Source organism: Sturnus vulgaris, chromosome 31 (genome assembly GCF_052056855.1).
Source record: "Sturnus vulgaris isolate bStuVul1 chromosome 31, bStuVul1.hap1, whole genome shotgun sequence".
In the NCBI taxonomy this organism is placed as follows: domain Eukaryota; kingdom Metazoa; phylum Chordata; class Aves; order Passeriformes; family Sturnidae; genus Sturnus; species Sturnus vulgaris.
In genome coordinates, this window is record NC_142273.1 from 4340753 (window position 1) to 4360735 (window position 19983).

General features: G+C 54.4%; 2 protein-coding genes across 2 annotated transcripts; one reads left to right on the forward strand and one right to left on the reverse strand.

Annotated features, from left to right (window-relative positions):
* The first annotated feature begins 105 nt into the window (after positions 1-105).
* Positions 106-6448, forward strand: LOC106863322 (uncharacterized). The gene is made up of 6 exons (XM_088180943.1): positions 106-170; positions 1229-1381; positions 2420-2521; positions 3547-3585; positions 3908-3963; positions 4513-6448. The coding sequence occupies exons 1-6, from the start codon at positions 116-118 to the stop codon at positions 4615-4617; spliced, it is 510 nt and encodes a 169-aa protein (XP_088037069.1). The 5' UTR covers positions 106-115; the 3' UTR covers positions 4618-6448.
* A 49-nt stretch (positions 6449-6497) lies between these two features.
* Positions 6498-18188, reverse strand: VANGL2 (VANGL planar cell polarity protein 2). Its single transcript, XM_088180942.1, has 8 exons — positions 18134-18188; positions 16131-16386; positions 15137-15257; positions 13563-14170; positions 12289-12425; positions 11978-12113; positions 9718-9949; positions 6498-8922 (listed from the first exon to the last, which is right to left on the reverse strand). Exons 2-8 carry the CDS (start codon positions 16199-16201, stop codon positions 8662-8664), a joined length of 1566 nt encoding a protein of 521 aa, XP_088037068.1. The 5' UTR covers positions 16202-16386; positions 18134-18188; the 3' UTR covers positions 6498-8661.
* Between the last annotated feature and the right edge of the window lie 1795 nt (positions 18189-19983).

Below are 19983 nucleotides of genomic sequence, written 5' to 3' on the forward strand. Positions count from 1 at the left end.
GGCCGTTCCTCCGCCGGGATTTCACCACCTTTGCTCACCAAGCGTCGCTTCCTGTGGGTGAAAAGGAGAAGGAAGGAGTTCGAGAGGGGCCGGGGAGGGGAGGGGGCCCCGCACGATGGGCCCGAGGGGGTTCGGGGGGTTCTGCCTCGCCCTGCTCTGCTTTGGGGTCGGTGAGTGGGGCCGGGGGCACTGGGGGGGGGCAGCGAGGATGAGGAGGATGAGGAAGAGGAAGGGGCTGAAGGCGGCGGGTGCAGCTCAGGGGGGTCCCTAAAGGGTTTTTGCAGGGGGTTAAGCTCGGCTTTAGGGTCGAGCCCGGCTTTGCTGAGCCTGCTCTGGGGGTTCCAGGAGGGCTTTGGGGTTTTCTGAGCTCTCCCAGGACCCCAAATCCATCACAGCCCTCCCCGGCCGAGCACCAGGAGGGGCTTTGGGACCATTTTGGGGTCGGTTTTGTTGGTTTTAATCTCGGCGGGGTCCGGGTGGGTCCTTCCACCTCACACCGCACAATTCCACCCCCCAAAACGGGGTATTTTGGGATATTATGGGATATTTGAGGCTATTTTGGGGTATTTTGGGGTATTTTTAGTTGATTTGAGATATTTTGGGTCCTGCTGGTGGCACAGCCCCAAAACCTCCCTTGTTTGGGAACAGTCACAGCTCAACCCCCTCGATTTCCACCTTGAGAACCCGAAAATATTTGAGATTTTTTTTTTTTTTCTTTTTTTTTTTCCCTCGTGGACGCGGTGTGAAACCCACAGGATGTGGGGTCACTGCTCTGCTCTCAGTTCAGACCCCTCGGGGAGCTGTGAGACATCTCGAGCTAAAAAAAAAAATAAAAAATAAAAAATAAAAAAAAATAAAAATCCACTGGGATCACCCAGTCCAGCCCCAGGACACCCCAAAATCCCCAAATCCCTCCCCAGTGTCTGGGAAGGTTTTTGGGGTCGGGATCGTTCCCTGGGGAGCTTTGGGGACCCCCCCAAATCCTCTTGGGGGCGGAATTTTCTGGATCTCCATCCCAAATTTCACTGCAGCCCTTCCTGGGATCCCGTCCCCTCTCCCTGGGAATTCCGGGGGTTTCTCTCCCCAAAATTCCCTTTCGGGGCCCCTCCCGTGGCGATGTCCCCAAGCCGTGTCCCACTCCCCTGAGGGGACAGCGGGGTCGTTCTTCCCGTCCCCGCTCCCCGATTTTGGGGCAGAACGGGCAGGGAGGGACAAATCCCATCCCCAGCTCTCGGCTTCCAAGAAGAGGAGCCCGGGAACGCGAATGTCACCGAGGAGGGGACAAAGGGGACACCGGGACAGCCCAGAGCAGGCACCGGGGACGCCACGAGCCCTCCTGGGAGCGGCGACACGGAGGGGACAGCGGAGGGGAACGGGACACGTGAGTCCCGCGGGATGGGGGGACGGAGGGGACACCGGGATTGGGGACACCGGGATTGGGACACCGGGATGGGGACACCGGGATGGGGACACCGGGATGGGAGAGGGGACACCGGGATTGGGGGGACACCGGGATGGGGACACCGGGATGGGGACACCGGGATGGGGACACCGGGATGGGAGAGGGGACACCGGGACAGGGGGGACACCGGGACAGGGGGGACACCGGGATGGGGACACCGGGATGGGGACACCGGGATTGGGGGAGGGGACACCGGGATGGGAGAGGGGACACCGGGACAGGGGAGACACCGGGACAGGGGGGACACCGGGATTGGGGGGACACCGGGATTGGGGGGGACACGGGGATGGGGACACCGGGATGGGGACACCGGGATTGGGACACAGGGATGGGGACACCGGGATGGGAGAGGGGACACCGGGACAGGGGGGACACCGGGATTGGGGGGGACACCGGGATGGGGACACCGGGATGGGGACACCGGGATAGGGGGAGGGGACACCGGGATGGGGACACGGGGATAGGGGGGAGGGGACACCGGGATGGGGGGGGACACCGGGATGGGGACACCGGGACAGGGGGGACACCGGGACAGGGGGGGACACCGGGACAGGGGGGGACACCGGGACAGGGGGGGACACCGGGATGGGGGGAGAGGGGGACACCGGGACAGGGGGGGACACCGGGATGGGGGGAGAGGGGACACCGGGATGGGGGGGAGGTGACAACAACCTGGGAATTGTCACCGTCATGGGGGAGGTGACACCACCCTGTGGGAGGTGTCACCGTCATGGGGAGGTGTCACCGCCTCAGGGATTGTCACCTTCATGGGGGATGTGACACCTTCATGGGGGATGTGACACCGTCATGGGGGGGAGGTGACAACACCCGCACAGACCTGCTGCCATCCCAGGGGACCCCGTCACCCCCCTGGGGGAGCTGCCACCCCCCTGCCATGTCCCGACCCCCCCGTGCCCGGTGTCTGTCACCCCCCCACTGTCACCCCTGTCCCCACAGGAGCGTCCCCGGCTGTCCCAGCCCGCTACTGGTCCCCCGTCATCTTCGTGGTGCTGGCCCTGCTCGTGCTCTTTGTCACCTACCACAGGACCAGGGACAGAGGTGATGCCAGAGACCCCAAAAACCCCAAAACATCCAGAGGGCACAGCCCCAAAAGATCCAGAAATCACAACCCCGAAATAATCAGAAATTCCCCAAAAGATCCAGAAATCACAGCCCCGAAATAATCAGAAATTCCCCAAAAATCCCAAAGTCACAACCCCAAAATAATCAAAAATGTCCCAAAACCTCCAGAAGTCACAACCCTAAAAGATCCAGAAATCACAGTCCCAAAAAGATCCAGAATCCATAACCCCAAAATAATCAGAAATTCCCCAAAAATCCCAAAGTCACAACCCCGAAATAATCAGAAATTCCCCAAAACCTCCAGAAGTCACAACCCTAAAAGATCCAGAAATCACAGTCCCAAAAGATCCAGAAGTCACAATCCCGAAATAATCAGAAATTCCCCAAAAATCCCCAAGTCACAACCCCGAAATAATCAAAAATGTCCCAAAACTTCCAGAGGGCACAACCCCAAAACATCCAGAAAAAAACAATCCTGAAATAATCAGAAATGCCCCAAAAAAATCCAGAATTCACCACCCCAAAAACCTCCAGAAACCACAACCCTAAAAGATCCAGAATTGCCCCAAAACTTCCAGAAAACACAGCCCCGAAATAAACATGAACACCCCAAAATTCTCAGAATTCACCACCCCAAAAACCTCCAGAAATGCCCCAAAATTTCCCTTTTTGGGGCTGCAGCACCATCAGGAGGATCCTGATCCCCAAAAAAAAATCCCTCCTGTGCTCACAGCTCAGGCCCGGCTCCAAAATTCCCAAAATTTAACCCAAAATTCCCAAAATTCATCCCAAAATTCCCTCCTGACCCCAAATTTTCCTTTTTTGGGGTCTCCTCTGCCTTTTCCTTCGATTCACACAAATTTGGGGGTTTGGGGGATTTTTTTTTTATTTTTTTTTTTTTTTCCCCTGCTCCAAACCCAAATTTCAGCTCCGTTTTTGGGGTTTTTCCAAGGAGGATTTTGGGTGGAAAAATCCCAATTTTGGGTCTGTTCTGGTCACAGGGATCCGGGACCAGGTCACGAGTGGCAGCGACTCCTCAGGTGAGCAACTGGGGGAACTGGTTTTACTGGGATCCTTTCTTTTATGGGGGTATTTTATTTTATTGGGGTATTTTTTAATTGGGATGTTTTATTTTATTTGGGTATTTTTTAATTGGGATGTTTTATTTTATTGGGATATTTTGTTTTTACCGGGATGTTTTATTTTCTATTTTGTTTTAGTGGGATTTTTTGGTGTATTTGGGTGTTTGTTTTTTGGTTTTTTTTTATCAGGGAATGTCACTTCCCATGGGGTTGGGATGATCCCAAAGTTTCTCCCCATCCCAAAAAATTCCCAAATCTCAGCCCAAATCTTCCCCTGCAGATTTGGGAGCTCTGGTTCAGCCCCACGACCCCATCCCAAAAATCCCGACCCTAAAGGTGAGCCCGGCCTGGGAAACGCTCCTGGGAGTTGGGAAAGGTCAAAGCTGGGTTTAGGGGATTTAAGTTGAGTTTAGGGGATTTAAAGTTGAGTTTAGGGGGATTCAAAGCTGGGTTTAGGGGGATTCAAATCTGGATTTAGGGGATTTAAAGTTGAGTTTAGGGGGATTCAAAGCTGGGTTTAGGGGGATTCAAAATTGGGTTTGGGGGATTTAAAGCTGAGTTTAGGGGGGTTCAAAGTTTGGTTTAGGGGGATTCAAATCTGGATTTAGGGGAATTCAAAGCTGGATTTAGGGGGATTCAAAGGTGGGTTTAGGGGGGTTCAAAGTTTGGTTTAGGGGGATTCAAAGCTGGGTTTAGGGGATTTAACCCTGGGATTAGGGGGATTCAAAGTTGAGTTTGGGGGATTCAAAGCTGGGTTTAAGGGGGTTCAAAGCTGGGTTTAGGGGGGTTCAAAGCTGGGTTTAGGGAGCTCTAGGCCGGGTCTGGAAGGCCCAAAGCCGGGCCCAAACCCCGAGGAGGCTCCCTGGAATTCCGGGTTTTTTCCAGAGGGACTGGAAGGAGCCGGAGCCGCCCCCGGAGCTCTCGGAAACCTCATTTGGAACCTCGGGAAAAAGGAATTCAGCCACGGGCCCCACAGACCCCACAACGTGACCCCAAAACCCCAAATCCTTGATCTTGTAACTCCAAACTCCATCCTATAAATCCCAAATCCCTGAGCCCACAAACCCCAATTCCTTGGCCCCACAAACCCCAAAATCTTGGCCCCACAAACCCCAAATCTTTGGCCCCATAAACCCACAACTCTACCCCATAAAATCCAAATCTTTGGCCCCATAAACCCCAAATCCTTGGCCCCACAAACCCCAAACTCTTGGCCCCACAAACCCCAAATAATTGGCCCCACAAACCCCTAACTCTATCCCATAAATCCCAAATCCTTGGCCCCATAAATCCCAAACTCTTGGCCCCATGAATCCCCAATCCTTGGCTCCACAAACCCCAAATCTTTGGCCCCATAACTCCAAACTCTATCTTATAAATCCCAAATCTTTGTCCCCACAACCCCCAAATTCTTGGGCCCACAAACCCCACATCTTTGGCCCCATAAACCCACAACTCTACCCCATAAATCCCAAACTCTTGGCCCCACAAATCCCAAGTCCTTTGCCCCACAAATCCCAAACTCTTGGCCCCATAAACCCTAAATCCTTGTCCCCATAAATCCCAAAATCTTGGCCCCATGAATCCCAAATCCTTGACCCCACAAGCCCCAAATCTTTGGCCCCACAAACCCCAACTCTACCCCATAAACTCCAAATCCTCGGCCCCATAAATCCCAAGTCCTTGGCCCCACAAACCCCAAATCCTTGACCCCAGAGACCTCCAAATCTAGATTCCAAATCCTTGGCCCCATAACTCCAAAATCTGCCCATAAATCCCAAAATCTTGACCCCATAAACCCCAAATCCTTGACCCCATAAACCCCAAATCCCTGGCCCCATAAATCCCAAATCTTTGGCCCCATAACTCCAAACTCTATCCTATAAATCCCAAATCCTTGGCCCCATAAATCCCAAATCTTTGGCCCCATAAATCCCAAATCCTTGGCCCCATAACTCCAAACTCTATCCCATAAATCCCAAATCCTTGACCCCATAAATCCCAAATCCTTGACCCCACAAATCCCAAATCCACGACTTCACAAACCCCAAATCCTTGGCCCCACAAACTCCAAATCTTTGGCCCCATAACTCCAGACTCTATCCTATAAATCCCAAATCCTTGGCCCCACAAACCCCAAATACTTGGCCCCTCAGACCCCTAACTCTATCCCATAAATCCCAAATCCTTGGCCTCATAAATCCCAAAATCTTGGCCCCATGAATCCCAAATCCTTGGCCCCATAAATCCCAAATCCTTGGCCCCATAAATCCCAAAATCTTGGCCCCATGAATCCCAAAATCTTGGCCCCATGAATCCCAAATCCTTGGCCCCACAAACCCCAACTCTACCCCATAAACTCCAAATCCTTGGCCCCATAAATCCCAAGTCCTTGACCCCACAAACCCCAAATCCTTGACCCCAGAGACCTCCAAATCTAGATTCCAAATCCTTGGCCCCATAACTCCAAAATCTGCCCATAAATCCCAAAATCTTGACCCCATAAACCCCAAATCCTTGACCCCATAAACCCCAAATCCCTGGCCCCATAACTCCAAACTCTATCCTATAAATCCCAAATCCTTGGCCCCATAAATCCCAAAATCTTGGCCCCATGAATCCCAAATCCTTGACCCCACAACCCCCAAATCTTTGGCCCCATAAACCCCAAACTCCATCCCATAAATCCCAAATCCTTGGCCCCACAAACCCCAAATCTTTGGCCCCACAAACCCCCAACTCTATCCCATAAACCCCAAACTCTCGGCCCCATAACTCCAGACTCTATCCTATAAACCCCAAATCCTTGGCCCCACAAACCCCAAACTCTCTGTGCGACAGCCCCGGAGCCGAAATGAATTTTTTTTACAAAAAGTCAAAAACAGGTTTATTTTATTAAAAAAAAAAAAAAAATTGTACAATTTTAGTTCCTCTATGAAAAAAAAATAAAAATAAAAATAAAACAGGAAAAAAAAAACCAAAAAAACAAAAAAACAACCGAACACCAACGGAAAAAATTCCTACCACTGCCGGAACGCTCCGACCCACTGCAAAAATCCGGGAAAATCCAAGCTTTTTTTATATATTAAAAACCATTAATTTGACATTTTACAACTTTCTACACGCATGCACAAAAATCTCGGCCCTGCGGGGGGGGGGGGGGGGAAAACAAAATCCAAACCCAATCCCAAAAAAAAAACACGGAACCAGAAAAAAAAAAAAAAAAAAAAAAAAAAAAAAGGGAATTTTTCACCTGCCAAAATTCCCAAATGGAATTGTGAGTTCCACCCTCCCTCCCCCCCCCAACACAAGGAAGATCCATCCGAAAAATTTTCTTTTTTTTTTGTTTTTTTTGTTTTTTTCAGGAAAATGCCCCAAAATGGGTTCCCATGGGCGGAGCCAAAGGATTGGTGGTGGGGTGGGGGGAGGTGAAATCCGAATTCTTTCGGCCCCAAAATGTTGGGAAATGTTTTGGGAAATTTCCCAAAAATGGAAAATGTTGGCAGCAGCAGGAGGGAGGGGGGGATCTGAAATTTCCCCCCCCCCCAAAAAAAATTTTCCCCCACCCCAAAAAATTTCCCCCACCAAAATAAAATTCCCCCCCCAAAAAAATTCCCAAAAAAACGGGGATTTCCTGGAATTTGGGTATGGATGGATCCCCCCCTCCCATTTTGCTACTGGTGCTTACTGGGGAAGCCTCCCCTGGCTCCAAACTCCCCCTTTTTTTAGTGCTTAGGACAAAATCGACCCCAAAAAAATCCGACCCCCCAAAAAATCCGACCCCAAAAACGCCTCCCTGGAATGAAATCCAACAATTCCAACCCCACGAGGGTGGAGGTGGGAGCTGGAGTGTGTGGGGGAGAAAAAAAAAAAAAAAAAAGGGTAAAAAAATTCCAAATTTGCCCGTGAGGTATTTGTGACCTTAAAAAAAAAAAAAATCCCAAAAAACAGGAGAGGGAAAAAAATTAAAATTTAAAAAAAAAAAAAAATTGGTTTATGAATCCCGATGGGAATTCTGTGGGGTCACCACGGGATGTTCCTTAAGGACCTCGTTGGCCTCTCCCAGGAATTCCTCAAGGATCCAGGAGATCCTTCTGGAATTTGGGAGTAAAATCCACCCCCCCAAAAAACCAAAAAACCTCAATTCAACCTCCAGCTCCTATAAAAAAAATTTAAAAAAACCCAATTTCCACTCGTTTTTCCTTAAAAAAAAACCCAGCAGAGGCGAGGAGGAAGCTGCCAAAACCTGGGATGCACCACGGGAGCTTTTCCGAGGGCAGCCACGGATCCTGGAGACGATTCCAAAATCCTTTTTTTTTTTTTTTTTTTTTTTTTTTTTTTTTAAATTCCCTCGGGATTCCCAAAGCCAGGCCAGGGCCGGGCAGGGTTTAAGGCCAGAGCCAGGACAATTGTCCAGGGGGAAACGGGGCTGGGGATGCTCCGGGACGCTGGTGAAGAAGGAATTGGGGAATTCTCGGAATTAGCCCTTGAGTTACGGCTCCGGAGGATCCGGGTTTGGGGGACGAGGAGGAGGAGGAGGAGGAAAAGAAGGAGGAGGAAGAGGAAGAGGAGGAAGAAGAGGAGGTAGAGGAAGAGGAAGAGGAAGAGGAAGAGGAAGAGGAAGAGGAAGAGGAAGAGGAGGAGGAAGAGGAGGAAGAGGAGGAGGAAGAGGATGAAAAGAAGGAGGTGGAGAAGGAGGAAAAGAAGGAGGAGGAGGAGAAGGAAGAGGAGGAGGAGGGAGAGGAGGAAGAGGAAGAGGAAGAGGAAGAGGAGGAGGAAAAGAAGGAGGAAGAGGAAGAGGAAGAGGAAGAGGAAGAGGAAGAGGAAGAGGAAGAGGAAGAGGAAAAGAGGCTCAGCCACCTCAAGAAGGACGAGTGGTCACCATGCCCAGAGCCGGGCAGCGATTCCTGGGAAATTCGGAGCCGTAAAAACTCGGGGGGGGAACGGAGAGGACAGAGAGACACCCAGAGAATGGGAAAAAAAACCAAAAAAAACCCCAAAAACCAAAAAACCCCAAAATCCAGCACTCCCAAATCACACCGAGGTCTCGGACTGCAGCCTCATGATGAACTTGTGCGACTTGGGGTCCACGAACTCCTCGGAGAGTTTGAAGAACGGGATCCTCTTGGCCGACACCACCAGGCTGAAGTCGTGGCGCTTGAGCACGAAGACGACGCCGTCGCTGAGGCCGCTGGTCACGGGCTCCTCGCTCACCAGCGTCCACTGCTTGGCCAGCCAGCGCTCCCGGTGGTACTGGATGGTGGGGCCGGCCGTCAGGTACCGCTCCAGGAACGCCTGGGGGGACGGGAGAAGGGTGGCAATGTCACCTCGGGGGGGTTCTGGGGTTTCTGGAGTGGTGGTGATTATTGGGGAGTGGGGTTTGGGGTTGTTGGGGAATGGGAAGGAGGTCTGAGGTGTCATGGAATTGCAGGGATTGCTTCAGGGGTGGGGGTACACTCATCCCTGAGATCATTCCGAGGTTTTTTTGCTTTTTGAGGAGGGATTTTCTCAAATTTCCCAACCCTGGCACGGCTCGAGGCCGTTCCCTCTTGTCCTGTCCCATTCCCTGGGATCAGATCCCAAATCCCCCCTGGCAGATCCCAAAATTCCCCTTTTCTCCAGCCTGATCCCCCCAGGATCCTCCACCCCCTTCTCCAGCTCCATTCCCAGTTCTCCACCAAAACCCCCCAACCCCAGTGGGCTCCGACCCCACGGGACGATCCCAAAAAGGGGATCCAACCTCACTGGGACATTTCTGGGATCAGATCCCAAAATCCCCCCTGGATCTCCCCCCAGGATCCTCCATCTCCATTCCCAATCCCCCTCCACCAAAACCCCCCAACCCCAGTGGGCTCCGACCCCACGGGATGATCCCAAAAAGGGGATCCAACCCCACTGGGACATCTCTGGGCTGTTCCTGTCCCATTCCCTGGGATCAGATCCCAAAATCCCCCCTGGCAGATCCCACCCCAGGATCCTCCACCCCCTTCTCCATCTCCTCCATCTCCATTCCCAATCCCCCCCCAACCGCGGCGGGCCCCGAGCCCAGGAAAGGCGTCTGTGGCAGAGCTCTGGGTAGCTCTGGGTCACCTTGGGGGTCATGTCGTGGGTGATGCAGAACTCCAGGTGCTGCAGGATGCTCTCCATGGTGTGGTAGGGCTGCTGCTTGGTGGTGCGCAGGTATTTCTGCATGGCCCGGGCCATGGAGGCGAAGATGGCCTGGGCGGCCTCGCGGGGATCCATCACCTCCCGCGGGTTCTTCTGCTCCTCCTCCTGCAGCCGCTTGATGTGAGTGAAAGCTTCCTCCACGGCCACCACCAGCCTGGGGGCACGGGGACACACACGGGGGTTGGGGGGGAATCGGGGGTTTGGGGGGGCATCGGGGGTTTGGGGGGCATCGGGGGTTTGGGGACATCGGGGGTTTGGGGACATTGGGGGTTTGGGGGACATCGGGGGTTTGGGGACATCAGGGGTTTGGGGGGCATCGGGGGTTTGGGGACATTGGGGATTTGGGGGGCATCGGGGGTTTGGGGGCATCAGGGGTTTGGGGGGCATCGGGGGCTTGGGGGGCATCGGGGTTTGGGGGCATCGGGGGTTTGGGGGGCATCGGGGGTTTGGGGGCATCGGGGGTTTGGGGACATCGGGGTTTGGGGTGGGAAACACCGTGAACTTGGGGTGGAAATCGCTGTGGGTTTGGGGGAAAACATCGTGAATTTGGGGTGGGAAACATCGGGGGTTTGGGGTGGGAAACACTGGGGGTTTGGGGGAGAAACATCGTGGATTTGGGGTGGGAAACACCAGGGGTTTGGAGTGGGAAACACCATAAATTTGGGGTGAAAATCGCTGTGGGTTTGGGGGGAAATACCGAGGGTTTGGGGGGGGGAAACATCGGGGGTTTGGGGTGGGAAACGTTGTGGATTTGGGGTGGGAAACACCAGGGGTTTGGGGGGAAACATCGTGGATTTGGGGTGGAAATCGCTGGGGGTTTGGGGTGGGAAACACCGGGGGTTTGGGGGGAAAATATCATGGATTCGGGGTGGGAAACACCATGAACTTGGGGTGGGAAATACTCTGAGTTTGGGGGGAAACACCATGGATTTGGGGTGGGAAACACTGGGGGTTTGGGGGGAAAACAACCGGGGTTTGGGGTGGAAATCGCTGTGGGTTTGGGGGGGAAACATCGTGGGTTTGGGGTGGGAAACATCCTGAGTTTGGCATGGGAAACACCATAAACTTGGGGTGGAAATCGCTGTGGGTTTGGGGGAAACCATCATGGATTTGGGGTGGGAAACACCGGGGGTTTGGGGGGGAAACATAGTGGATTTGGGGCGGGAATTGCTGTGGATTTGGGGCGGGAATTGCTGTGGGTTTGGGGTGGGAAACATCGTGGGTTTGGGGGGAATGCTGTGGGGAGAGGATTTTGGGGTTTCTCCAGCACTGGGATAGCACAGGGATGATCCCCAATGAATGATCCCACAGGGATGATCCCACAGGGGTAATCATCCAGGAATGATCCCATAGGGATGATCCCCCAGGATGGATCCCCAATCAATGATCCCCCAGGATGGATCCCCCAGCATTGATCCCCCAGAATTGATCCCCCAGGGCTGATCCCCAGGAATGATCCCCAGGATCAATCCCCAGGACTGACCCCCAGGGCTGATCCCCCAGGATTGACCCCCAGAATTGACCCCAGGATGGATCCCCAGGATTGACCCCCAGGGCTGATCCCCCAATGAATGATCCCCAGAATCGACCCCAGGACGGACCACCAGGATTGACCCCCAGGGCTGATCCCCCAGAATTGATTGACCCCAGGATGGACCCCCAGGATTGACCCCCAGGATTGACCCCAGGATTGACCCCAGGATGGACCCCCAGGATTGACCCCAGGACAGACCCCCAGGATTGACCCCCAGGACAGACCCCCAGGATGGATCCCCAGAATGGACCCCCAGAATTGACCCCAGGATTGACCCCAGGACAGACCCCCAGGATTGACCCCCAGGACAGACCCCCAGGATTGACCCCCAGAATTGACCCCAGGACAGACCCCCAGAATTGACCCCCAGGATGGACCCCCAGGATGGATCCCCAGGATTGACCCCAGGATTGACCCCAGAATTGACCCCAGGATTGACCCCAGGACAGACCCCCAGGACTGACCCCCAGGATTGACCCCAGGACAGACCCCCAGGACAGACCCCCAGGATGGACCCCCCGGGCTGATCCCCCAGAATTGACCCCAGAATTGACCCCCAGGATGGATCCCCAATCAATGATCCCCCAGGATTGACCCCCAGGACAGACCCCCAGGATGGACCCCCCCAGGGCCGGTCCCGCTCCGTACCGGGCGCGCCGTTTCCGCACGCGGCGCTCGTGCTCGGCCTCCTCGTAGTAGAATTCGTTGTGGCTGCTGTCGCGCCGCCGCGCCGCCGCCGCGATCACCGCCCGCGACTGCCCCGTGGAGTTATTGGTGGAATTCTCTGCGGGAAACACAGAACAGATTGGGGGGGAGAAAAAAAAAAACAACAACAACAAAAAAAAAAGACACACACGGAGCTCTCCACCAACTCAAAAAAGGAAAAAATTCCGGAGAGGAACACGAGGGATGGGGGGAAAAACGGGAGAGGAGAAGCCGAGGGGAAACGGGAATCTCACCCTCGCCGAGGGAATAGACTTTAAAGCCCGACATTTTCTTGGACAGGACGGATTTTGGAAGGTTGAGGAGGGCGGGGTTGTAGACTGGGAAGTCGTGGTAGTAATTCTCCAGGATCCACACGGCCGCCCGCTGGATGCTGCCGGGGAGGGGGGAAAAAAACGGGAATGTGGGAAAAAAACGGGAATGTGGGGAGAAAAATGGGAATGTGAGGGGGGCACACAGTGAGGGATGGAAGGGGCTGGGATGGAATTCCCGGGAAAAAAATGTGGCTGGGAGTGTCCAAGGTCAGGTTGGAGCCACCTGGGGTGGTCCCTGCCCGTGGATCTTGGAGGTCCTTCCAACCCAAAGCATTCCATGGCTCCATCCATTCCCAGGTTGGGAAGGAGCTCCAGGATCACCCAGTCCCACCTGGGCTCCATCCCCTTGGTCATCCAGAGGAATCTCCAGGAATTCCTCAGACACCTCCAGGGATGGGGGATCCAACCCTCCCCAAGTCCCTTCCAAGGCCTTTTCCCTTTTCCAGCAGGAATTTTCCCAGATTTCCCACCCTGGCACAACTCGAGGCCTCCTGTTCTGTCCCATTCCCTGGGATCAGATCCCAAATCCCCCACCTGGAGGAGCCCAAAATCCCTCCTGGATCCCCCTTTCCTCCAGGCTGAGCCCCCTCCAGCTCCCTCAGGATTCTCCAAGCTTCCCCTCACCCCCTTTCCTGTGACAAAATTCCTGTCCCCACCACGGGGACGTCCAGCCAGGCCAACAAATCCAGATCCCACCTCGGGAATGTCCAACCAGGCCACCAAATCCAGATCCCCACCTTGGGAACCTCTACCCAGGCACAGGAAAATTCACCCTGACCAGCAAACCCCATCCCCAACCATGGGAACATCCACCCAGGCACAGGAACATCCACCCTGACCACCAAATCCAGATCCCACCTTGGAAACATCCACCCTGGCCACCAAACCCCATCCCCAACCACAGGAACCTCTACCCAAGCACAGGAAAATTCACCCTGACCACCAAACCCCATCCCCAACCACGGGACTGTTCACCGTGATCACAAAATCCTGATCGCCACCACAGGAACATCCACCCAGGCACAGGAACATCCACCCTGACCACCAAACCCTGATCCCCAACCATGGGATCATCCACTTTGACCACCAAATCCAGATCCCCACCTTGGGAACATCCACCCTGACCACCAACCCCCATCCCCAACCACGGGACCATCCCTTGCCGAGCCCTCCGAAGCCGCCGGGGCCGGGCCCACCTGAGGTGGCCGACGTTGTAGAAGCGGCTGGCGCCGTCGGCCGAGCGCACGGCCTTGAGCGTGAACTGGGGCTGGAGCTGCCTCAGCTCGAGCAGAACCACGGCCAGGTAGTGCACGAAGAGCAGCGCGTCCACCAGCGACACGGCGAACTGCACCACGGCGCGGTAGTCGCGGTCGCGCGAGTCCAGGATGCGGACGCCGTAGAAGAGCCAGTAGGAGACGACGAGCAGGAAGACCAGGACCATGAGGAGCGCGCGGAAGACGAAGACGCGCGGGAAGAAGGCCTTGGGCCGGCGGAAGAACAGGGCCCAGCTGCCCAGCAGGAGGATGAGGAGTTTGAAGGCCACCGAGATGAAGAGCCCCTCGCAGGGAGTGCCGCAGGGCTCCAGCTCCTCCCGCCACAGCAGCTGAGGGAGGAGGAGGAAGGCCAAGGGGGTGAGGAAGGCCAGCAGGGCCAGGGCCACGCCCAGGGCCACGCCCAGGTGGCGGGAGCAGTCCAGGTGGGCGCTGTCCTCCATGTCCTTGGTGATGCGCGTGAGGTCATCGTGGGAGATGCTGTGCTCCGACGTGCCCGTCACCACCGTGGTGGTCTCGCCCCAGTTGTCGTCCTGGGGAGGGGACAGGGACGTCCTGAGGGGTGTCACACCTGTGCCAGGTGGCCACCTCACCTGCAGGACCTCCCACCCACCACCAGGTGTCACCCTGGGGAAGGTTAAGGGACATTCCAAAGGGTGGCTTTGTGTCACACCTGTGCCAGGTGACCACCTCACCTCCAGGACCTCCCACCCATCCCACCTCCAAACCAGGAACTGTCACCCTGGGGAGGGGACAGGGACGTCCTGAGGGGTGACTCCGTGTCACACCTGTGCCAGGTGACCACCTCACCTCTAAACCTCCCACCCATCCCACCTCCAAACCAGGAGTGTCCCTGTTGTCACTCTGAGCAGGGGACAGAGGATGTTCTGAGGGGTGTCACACCTGTGCCAGGTGACCACCTCACCTGCAGGAAGTGCCCAATTCCAGCTCGGAGCAGCCTGGGACAGTGGGAGGTGTCCCTGCCCAGCCAACTCCGTGATTCCAAGGAATTCATTGTGAGGGACAAACGGGAGCCTGGGGCTCTGGGGAGGGACGGGAAGGGCAGGTTTGGGTTTGGGAGCCGCATTCCCAGGAAAAGGGAACATGAAAAGCTCCGGAGCCGCCGGCGTGGGCGGCTTGGGAGAGGATGAAAGGCCGGGATCGGGATTGGGATCCGCAGCAATTCCAGAATTCGGGAATGAGCGGCACCCCTGGGCTGGGGGCAGCCTCTTCTGCTCCATCCAGGAGGGAATTTGGGACAAAATCCTCAAGGTTTGGATCCATCGGGATGGGATCCCGGGGGAGTTTTCCAGCCCCGAGACGCCGGAGGCGCCGCGTCCTCTTTTCAATTTTTTTTTGTTTTGTTTTGTTTTGTTTTTTTCTCTGCGTTTCTCGTTTTGCCGGGACCGGCCCGACCGGCTCGACCGCCCCGCCGGGAAATTCCGCCGGGAAATTCTCCCGGATCCCAGCCCGGGGCTCCCAAACCTTGCCCCGCTCACCCTCTCGTCCCCCCGCGTGGATTCGTTGTCCAGCAGGGGCTCCCCCGGCGCTTGGATCGTCACCGATTTGTCCCCGCGGGTCCCATCCCGGCTCTTGGAGCGGTGCCGCTCCCGCCGATCCCTGCGGGGAAAAAAGCAGGAAAGGAGTGGGGGAAAAGTGGGGGGAAAATGGGAAAGAAGTGGGGAAAAAGTGGGGGAAAAGTGGGGAAAAATTGGGGGGAAATTGGGAAAGAAGTGGGGGAAAAAAGTAGGGGAAAAGTGGGGAAAAATTGGGAAAGAAGTGGGGAAAAACTGGGAAAGAAGTGGGGAAAAATTGGGAAAGAAGTGGGGAAAAAAGTAGGGGGAAAGTGGGAAAAAATTGAGAAAGAAGTGGGGAAAAAAGTAAAGAAAGAGTGGGGAAAAATTGGGAAAGAAGTGGGAGAAAAAGTAGGGAAAAAGTGGGGAAAAATTGGGAAAGAAGTGGGGAAAAAAGGAGGAAAAAAGCAAGGAAAATTGGGAAAGAAGTGGGGGAAAAAGTAGGGAAAAAGTGGGGGAGTAGTGGGGAAAAAAGTAGGGGGAAAAATGAGGGAAAGTGGGAGAAAAGTGATAAAAAAGCAGGGAAAGAGAAAGAAAAAGCGAGGGGAGAAGCAGGAAAAAAAGTGGGGCAAAAAGCAGAGGAAAAGGAGGGAAAAAAGCAGGAAAAGTGAAGGAAAGGTGAGGAGAAAAGCGGGAAAAAAAGTGAGGAAAAAAAGTGAGGAAATAAGTGAGGGAAAAAAGGGAGAAAAAATCGGGGTAAAAAGTGAGGAATAAAACAGAGAAAAATCGGGGAAAAAATGAGGAAAAGAGCGGAGAAGTGGCAAAAAAAGCGGGGAAAAGTGGGAAAAATGAGGAAAAAAGGAGGGAAAAAAGGAAAAAAAAGGGAAAAAAAGGGAAAAAAGGGGGGGAAAAAGGGGAAAAAAAGGGGAAAAAGTGGGAAAAGCAGGCTGGGCAGGAGGAGCAGGGCGGGCTCGCTGACCTGTGCTTGCGGGAGCTGCGGGAGTGGCCGGATTTGTAGGAATATCCCGAATATTGGGATTCATTGTCCATGGCGTCCGAACGGCGCCGTTTGTGCCGCTCCAGGGGTTTGGGTTTTCCCGGGAGAGCGGCCAGGGCCTCCTTCAGAGGGGGCTTCTTCAGCCCCAGGGGAGCCTTCAGGAAATCGACCGTGACCTTGAGGGGCTCAATTTTGTCACCTGGGGGTGGCCTCGCTCAGGAGAAAAGGACGCGGCCACCTGTGGGGACAGCTGGTGTCATCCCAGTACGGACCAGTATGGACCAGTATGGACCAGTATGGACCAGAGCCCCTCTGCATCCCATTGCCTGGTGGGAAATGGGGCTGGGAAAGGGAATTTGGGATTGGGAGGGAGAGGGAATTTGGGATTGGGAGGGAAAGGGAATTTGGGATTGGGAGGGAAAGGGAATTTGGGATGAGCAGGGAGAGAGGATTTGGGGTCAGGAGGAAAAGGGAATTTGGGATTCCACCCCGTTGGGAATCTGGGAATTCTGGATTCCATCGGGATGATCCTGCCAAATCCTGCCGCCTTTTCCCGAGGTTTGGGGGGGAAATCCCGACACCCCAAAACACCCAAAATCCCCACGGAACCCCTGGACCCATCCCGAGGAATTCCAGATCCCGGTGGCAATCCTGCTCAATCCTTTTCCCGAGGTTTTTTTTTTTTTTTTTGGGGAATCCGGACACCCCAACCCCGCAGTTCGGGAGCCCCCGGCCGCCTTTGGGAGCCATCCCAGGTTTCCATGGAAATCCCATTCCCGATTTTCCAAGGCCTCGGGAAAGGGGGAGGGGGGTGGGGGAGGGCGGGGGGGGGGGAGGGGCGGAATTCCTTTGTCCGGAATTCCGGAGGGTCCCACTCGGATCTCCGTGGGAACCGAGGCCTCTCCTGCTCCCGGGAAATGGGGCTCCCAGTATGGACCAGTAACACCAGTAAGGGGCTGATCCTGGGGCTTCCAGTAACCCCAGTAAGGGCTGGATCCCATCCCAGTGCTCCCAGTGCTCCCAGTGCTCCCAGTGCTCCCAGTGCCCCCAGTGTTCCCAGTAAGGGCTGGATCCCATCCCAGTACTCCCAGTGCTCCCAGTGTTCCCAATATGATCCATCCCAGTGCTCCCAGTACTCCCAGTAAGGGCTGGATCCCATCCCAGTGCTCCCAGTGCTCCCAGTGTTCCCAATACGATCCATTCCCAGTGCCCCCAGTGCCCCCACTACATCCCAGTACTCCCAGTATGTCCCAGTGCTCCCAGTGCTCCCAGTATGTCCCAGTGTCCCCAGTGCTCCCAGTGCTCCCAGTGCCCCCAGTGCTCCCAGTACAATCCATTCCCAGTGCTCCCAGTATGTCCCAGTGCTCCCAGTGCTCCCAGTATGTCCCAGTGCTCCCAATATGATCCATCCCAGTATGTCCCAGTATGTCCCAGTGCTCCCAGTATGTCCCAGTGTTCCCAGTGCCCCCAGTATGTCCCAGTGCTCCCAATGTTCCCAGTATGTCCCAGTATGTCCCAGTGTCCCCAGTATGTCCCAGTATGTCCCAGTGCTCCCAATATGATCCATCCCAGTATATCCCAGTATGTCCCAGTGTTCCCAGTGCTCCCAGTATGTCCCAGTATGTCCCAGTGTCCCCAGTATGTCCCAGTATGTCCCAGTGCTCCCAATATGATCCATCCCAGTATATCCCAGTATGTCCCAGTGCCCCCAGTGCTCCCAGTATGTCCCAGTGCTCCCAGTATATCCCAGTATGTCCCAGTGCTCCCAGTATATCCCAGTATGTCCCAGTATATCCCAGTATATCCCAGTGCTCCCAGTGCCCCCAGTATGTCCCAGTGCTCCCAGTATATCCCAGTGTTCCCAGTGCTCCCAGTATATCCCAGTGTTCCCAGTATATCCCAGTATATCCCAGTATATCCCAGTATATCCCAGTGCTCCCAGTATATCCCAGTATGTCCCAGTGCCCCGCTGCGGTCGCTCTCACCGGCGGCTCCGGGGGCGGCTCCGGGGGCGGCTCCGTCCCGGCGCTCTCCGCAGCCTCGGGAGCATCGGGGAGGGGCCGGGCACGGGCTCAGGGCACGGGGGGGCCGCCCTGGAGCTGGGAAAGGAGGGGGAAAAAAATTAAAAAATATGGGAATTCTGGAGCTTTTCCCAAATTCTCGAATCCCGCAAATTCCCGGAGCTCGCGAATTCCCGAATCTCAAAATTCCCGAATCCCGCAAATTCCTGAACCCCGCAAATTCCTGAACCTTGGGAATCCCTGAATCTCACAAATTCCTGAATCTCACAAATTCCTGAATCTCAAAATTCCCGAATCCCGCAAATTCCCGAATCTCACAAATTCCCGAATCTCAGAATTCCCGAATTTCGCAAATTCCTGAACCTTGGGAATTCCTGAATCTTACAGATTTCTGAACCTCATGAATTCCCAAACTCCACAAATTCCCGAATCCCACAAATTCCCGAGCCCTGCGAATTCTGCAAATTCCACGAATTCCTGACCCCTGCAAATTCCCGGACTCCACAAATTCCCGAATTCTGCGAATTCCCAAATCCCAGAGCTTGGGGATTCCTTGGGAGCACCAAGGAAAAGCGATGGCTGTGGGTTGGACACCCCACCCCAGGCATCCCAAAATTTTTTGGGAATCATCCTTCTGGATGATTGGCTGGGATAAATTTGGGGTTTTTCCAGGAATCTCCGGATTTTCCAGGTATTCCGAGGTCTTGAGGATTCAGCCAAAATAAATTCGGGATTTTTCCAGGAATCCGTGAATTGTCCAGGTGTTATCCCCATCCCAGCAGCTTTCCAAAGGGAATTTGGGAATTCCAGCAGGAATCCCGGAGCTCCTCGTCCTCTTGTTCCAGCAGGGGAAAAAAAAAAAAAAAAAAAAAAAAAAAAGATTTTTCTTGGAATCTTTTCCAGCAGAGCCGGTTCCACAGCCCAGGAAAAGTCAGGAATGGATTCCTGGACTCCAGGAGACGCCGGGAGCCAGAGCCAGATGCAAAAGAGGAGGAGGAAAATTCCCAATTTTTAATCCAGGGATGATCAAAGCTCCCAAAAAATCCCCCCAGGGCCGGAGAGGCTTCGCCATTCCCAACGTCTTCAAGTCCAGGCTGGAATTTTTCCTGGGATGGGGCTCGGGATCAAAGTCCTGAACTTCAAATCCAACATTTGGGATTCAAATATTTCCCAAAAAATAATAAAAAATTAAAAAAAAGGAAATAATTAAAAATAAAAAACAGATCCAAGCGTTGTCAGATGAAAAAGGTTCTTCTTCAGAGGGAGAATTCCAAGAGGAAAATCCACTCCTGTCCAGGCAGGTCCGGGGTTCTGAGTTTTCCTGGGAAAAATTCCCACTTGGAGAGGGAGAATCCGGAGGGTGAAGGATCCAGGATTCCCATCCTGGAGGAATTGGGAATTGGGGAGGGTTGGGAATGGGCTGGGAGCATCCCAGGGCTCCTTTTCCAGGAGAATCCAACTCGGGGATCCACTCGGGAATCTGGGATGTGGTTCCAAAATTCCCGGGATTGTCCAGGTTGGGAAAGAGCTCCGAGGTCACCGAGTCCAAGCTGGTCAAAATCCAGAATTCCAGGAATTCCCTGCAGGGATGGGGATCCCACCCTCCCCGAACCCCTTAAACACTTCCCAACCCTTTTTCCATGGAAAAATCATCCCAAATTTCCCACCCCGGCCCAGCTCGAGGCCGTTCCCTCTTATCCTGTCCCATTCCCTGGGATCAGATCCCAAATTTTCCCTGGAAGATCCCAAAATTCCCTCTGGATCCCCCTTTTCTCCAGCCTGAGCCCCCTCGGGATTCTCCATTCCCTTTTTCC

Bases quoted from the DNA above. Each gene is read 5' to 3' on its own strand.
- LOC106863322 (XM_088180943.1), top strand. From the start codon at position 116: ATGGGCCCGAGGGGGTTCGGGGGGTTCTGCCTCGCCCTGCTCTGCTTT. The intron at 2,522-3,546 runs GTGATGCCAGAG...TTCTGGTCACAG, and splicing joins CCACAGGACCAGGGACAGAG to GGATCCGGGACCAGGTCACG. The intron at 3,586-3,907 runs GTGAGCAACTGG...CTTCCCCTGCAG, and splicing joins GAGTGGCAGCGACTCCTCAG to ATTTGGGAGCTCTGGTTCAG.
- VANGL2 (XM_088180942.1), bottom strand. From the start codon at position 16,201: ATGGACAATGAATCCCAATATTCGGGATATTCCTACAAATCCGGCCAC. The intron at 14,171-15,136 runs GTGAGCGGGGCA...TCCCCTCCCCAG, and splicing joins CCACGCGGGGGGACGAGAGG to GACGACAACTGGGGCGAGAC. The intron at 12,426-13,562 runs GTGGGCCCGGCC...CCTCCCCGGCAG, and splicing joins TACAACGTCGGCCACCTCAG to CATCCAGCGGGCGGCCGTGT.